General features: G+C 54.9%; 1 protein-coding gene across 1 annotated transcript in view; it reads left to right on the forward strand.

Annotated features, from left to right (window-relative positions):
- Nucleotides 1-5000, forward strand: part of LOC134069472 (A-kinase anchor protein 13) — a 140270-nt gene that overhangs the window by 53967 nt on the left and 81303 nt on the right. Inside the window, 2 exon segments of the mRNA XM_062525436.1 lie at nucleotides 1-2312; nucleotides 3611-3696. The exon segment at nucleotides 1-2312 is cut by the window's left edge and continues 191 nt beyond it. Coding sequence (XP_062381420.1) covers nucleotides 1-2312; nucleotides 3611-3696 — 2398 coding nt within the window.

Here is a 5000-nt window from a genome sequence, read left to right on the forward strand (position 1 = left end):
CGCGGAACCGGAGCAGCTCGCCCCGCAAGACGATCCTCCCACCGCCGAGATCCCGAGAGAAAACACACACACACACACGCAGACACACACACAGACACACGCGAGCAGCGCCGCCGGGCTGACAGGGGAACACACACACGCCGGCCCACGTGCACCGCCGGCCCCCCTCGTCTGCTCCGAGACCTCTCAGCCTATCGCAGGCCTCGGCTATCAGCGCCATGGGGAGGAGTGTGTTTGGGAAAACACACAACGCGATAGCCACACCGCCGAGCCGCCGGCCACCACCACCACCACCACCTCCACAGCAGCAGCAGAGGAGCGCGTTGAGATCGGACAGGAGGAGGAGGAGGAGGACCAGGCAGGAGTAGAGGAGAGAACCGGCGCGGAGAACGCACACGCTCCCGAAGGGCTCGGCCCGCAAGCCGTGGAGGAGGAACCGGAGGCCGGCACCGGAGGGGAACCGGAGAGCGAGAGCCGAGCGGAACCCGACGCTGCCCCAGGCGGAATCCGTCCCGCTCAGGGGGGCGCCGAGGGGGGCAGACAGGAGGACAGGGGGCCACCGCGAGAGGAGGAGGAGGAGGAGGAGGAGGAGGAGGAGGAGGAGGAGGAGGAGGAAGAGCTTCCAGACCAAAAACATCCATCTGGCCTTGGAGGAGTTGCCGACGCAGCAGAAGAGAGAGCAACAGCAGAAAGTCCTGAAACAGCTGAAACAGCAGCAGCAGGAGGAACACACACAGAACCGGGAGAGGGAACAGCAGGAACAGAAACAACAGCAGCAGCAGAGGGAACACACACAGAACCGGGAGAGGGAACAGCAGGAACAGAAACAATAGCAGCAGAAGGAACACAGACAGAACCGGGAGAAAGAACTGCAGGCACAGAAACAGCAGCAGCAGCAGCGGCAGACATGGGCCTCACACAGTCTGCCCAAGAACCGGAGAGCTCCGACGCCGACTCCAGGGATTGTTCTCAGGACGTGGAACCAGACGGCGACCGAGAGGGAGAGAACCGGGACGAAGACGAGGCTCAGGAGGAGGGGGAGAGCCCAGAGGAAAATGAGGAGTTTGTGGACGCCAGCTCAGCCTCAATAGAGGGAGAGAACTCCTTATTTGTGGAGTGTAGCGACAGCGTGCTTGACGCCGCTACACACTCCGGTTCTCAGCCTGAGGAACCGGGCCTGCGAGAGGAGGGGCTATCGTTTGAAGCCAAGTGCCCGGAACTCAAGGAACAGTGGTCTGAAGCGGACAGCACCCATGAAGAGACATGTCCCGAGAACGAGGTGGAGGTAGATCAGACTGCAGTATCTGCCCAGCCTCTAGAGGACAGCGTTGAGACAGAGACCGCACTGCCTAGTGACCACGGCAGTGACTCAGCTGTGGCTGCGCTCAGCGAGGATGTTGACTCGCCCGGGGAACAAACCGAAACGGCTGCCGACGGCAACTGTGGCGGTGACATCACTTCCCCTGTGTCTGACTCAGGGTGCGATCTGCCCTCGTTAGCCACAAACCCGGAAGTGACATCACCGGAGACGGCGGAGGGCTCGTCTGACCCCTCGGAGCCCCTCACTGCGTCTGGAGACCCCGCGGAGGACTCAGCCGGCCCAGAGTGCCGAGCGGCGGTCAAATCAGAGGAAGAAGCCGAGCAACAGGAACAGGAAGTGCGCTCGCCGTCCTCCGACGCGCCGAACGGCCCCGGGATGACCGAGGCCCACAGCGACGCCTCCCTCACACACTCGGAAGACTCGCGGCCGGCGTCCAGCGACGACACGCTCGAGGGCCTGGACGAGGACTCGTCCACCATGTCCGAGAGCGAAGTCGGGCAAAGGTCGGGCGTCCCCAGCGGGCGGTCTAGACGGAGAGATGAGCGACCAGGCGCCCGGGCCACTCTGCCCGATACGGACAGCCTCAGCTTGGACGCCATCTCCCTGTCCGTCGTCACCACGGCGACCCATGGGGTGGGGTCTCTCACACACGGCGATAACACACACACTCGTGTGTCTCAGGGGTCTGGGGACGGCCGTGAGGGTGTGGCGACGTCTGCCGTGTGTGTTCCTCAGGAAACACACTCCCTAGTGGGACGGGGCGCGCCGGGGGAGGACGCTGACCAGGTCAGCGAGCAGGTCACTGCAGAGGTCACTGCAGAGGTCACTGCAGGGGTCATTGAGGAGTTCGCTGTGGAAGTGCCCGTCACCGTGGAAACAGCGCAGGAAATGCAGGAGGAAGTAGCAGAGGAAGTGACCGATGCCCAGCAGCAGGACCGTTCCGCTGACGAGGCCCAGTGCACTGTGGGACGCCGCGCGGATCCAGAAAGACGTAAGAACGATCTCTCCTCGGTTACTGTTTGGGTTCCGTTTCTGTTTTGTTCCCCGTACTGTGTGTAGAGCTGGCGGAGTCACGCCAGCTCAGGTATGTTTCCACGGCGATAAGCCGCCAGGTCACCTGTGTGCCTTTCAGATAGCAGCAGTGCAGCGCCGCAGGTATGGATGTTGCAACTCAGGAAAATAATATTCCATTTGAACACGCGCATGTGCACACACGCACACACACACGCACACACACACACACACACACACACACACACACGCGCGCACACACACGCGCGCACACACACACACACACACACACACACACACACACGCGCGCACACACACACAGCGACACTGGCCCAAACACACACACACACACACACACACACACACACACACACACACACACACCCACACACACACACACGCGCGCACACACACACGCGCACACACACACACGCGCACACAGACACACACACACACACACACACACACACACACACACTTAGGCACATACTTAGGCACACCCTTGGCAACCAAGAACATGTGTGAAGGCTTTCCCCTCTGGATCTGTCACAAAATGACTTTTATTTTTAGGCCCTTTACCTTCGTGGTCCCTTTATATTAGTATCCTCTCCTCCCCAACGGAGCATACACACCCTGCTAAGTAGTTATAAATAAATAGGCTTAGCCTTGAGTCCTGTGTTAAACACAGAGCAGTGTTGGCCTTTTGTGTTTGGGGACACCAGCGCAAACCGGGTGTGTTTCGTGCTCTCCAGGATGTGTTTACAACAAACGGTCGCCTAGCAACACATGATGTCATCACATGTTCAGGAAAAGAGTGCTGGAAGTTTCTTTTTTTCTCTCTTTTTTTTCTTCCCCTCCCGAGTGATCCATTTCCTTTCAAAAACAAACCGGCGCTAGCTACGCCCATATGTTTTAATACTTATTGTTATCTGTGCCGCATTAGCTAATGCTATCAAAAATAACCTGAGCTGGCTATTTTCAGGGTCGCCGGCTTGTCACATTGCTGACAAATGCCCATTTAAGATAATGTTTTCAATTCATCAGTCCCTCAAAAGAGGCCTAGTTTTCCAGAAGGTTCCATTCTCTGAGCCGGATGTGGAATCTGTCCAGGGACGCAAGCACACACACTCACACTGTACTTAGCGTTCATCACCACCAGTGTTCATATTTATGGAAAAATCAGCGTGTCACCCAGGTCAGTTTGATGTCATCGGTACGTGTAACACACACACACACACACACACTCACACCCCCCCATCTGTGCTTGTTCCTTCCCAGAGGTGGACACACTCATGGTAGCAGGGGCTCTGAACTACATGGAGGAGACGCGACTTGGTTTGGGAGCAGACGGCTATCGATCACCGGTAAGTCCTCAAGTCTTCAGACAGCACTCCGCACACAGCAGACAGCACACAGTCCTCGATCCTCAGTCGCTGGACCGTTTATGTCCGTCACATGACCTAGAACTGACACACACCCCCTAAGGTGTCAGCCTTAGAGAAGTTAACAGTGAAGTTACTCCTCGGTCATAATCCATTGTATGTCAACGACAGAGATATGGCATTTTGCCCACCGTTGGAACTTCATTTTATTTACTGTATGCTGATAATTAAGCGCAGAATGGCCCTTCTCTCTTGCCTTTAATGGTTGTTTGTGTGGATAAACTGTAATAAGAGGTCTTTGAAATTTCAGAGGTGGATAGACTGCGTTTGCTTGCGTTTAGCCTCCGCTACATCCCTGGTTACAATGGAGAATATTTTGCTGCTGCTTGTCTGTGATGGGATGTGCTCTCCGGTGTGGGAAATTGTGTGAGATTTCTGATGTGTTTTGTATGGTTGTGTAATGGTGTGGGAATAGTGTGGGGGTCTTTGGCGTGTTCTGTTCTGTTGGGTTGTGTAAGGTTTCTGGTGTTTTGTATGGTTGTGTAATGGTGCGGGAATAGTGTGGGGGTCTTTGGCGTGTTCTGTTCTGTTGGGTTGTGTAAGGTTTCTGGTGTTTTGTATGGTTGTGTAATGGTGTGGGAATAGTGTGGGGGTATTTGGCGTGTTCTGTTCTGTTGGGTTGTGTAAGGTTTCTGGTGTTTTGTGTGGTTGTGTGATTGTGTGGGAACAGCAGGAGATGTTTCATGTTGCATCTGTACCGTAATTTCCCGACTATTAGCCGCGGCTTATACATTGATTTTGCAAAATTTCTTCAGCTATGAGGTTAATACAGGGGGGCAGATAATATTGTGTTAATATGGTTTTGTTTCTTTTAACCTGCATAAAACACAGTCCTGCGGCTTATACACAATGCGGCTTATATGCGGGAAATTACTGTATGTGTGATGATGATGTGCGAGCCTGGCTGTGTGTTCTCCTGTGCTGTTGGAACACTGGGCTGGAGGGGCACTATTCCAGAACTTTAGCAGAGTTGCAGATCTTCAGGAGGCCCTGTTCTCACACTCACTCAACCTCACAGTCACCATACAGTACACCGGTAATAACTGCAGCCAGTTAATGGCTAAATCCTCACCTCACATATCCTGCTCCAGAAGATGGAAATGTGTGTGTGTGTGTGTGTGTGTGTGTGTGTGTGTGTGTGTGTTCTGATGGAAGATGAAGGGAGTGTGGGATGTGTGTGTGTGTGTGTGTGTGTTTTGCCTGATCAGATGTTCTGATGGAAGATG

The sequence above is a fragment of the Sardina pilchardus genome, chromosome 21 (assembly GCF_963854185.1).
Source record: "Sardina pilchardus chromosome 21, fSarPil1.1, whole genome shotgun sequence".
Lineage (NCBI taxonomy): Eukaryota > Metazoa > Chordata > Actinopteri > Clupeiformes > Clupeidae > Sardina > Sardina pilchardus.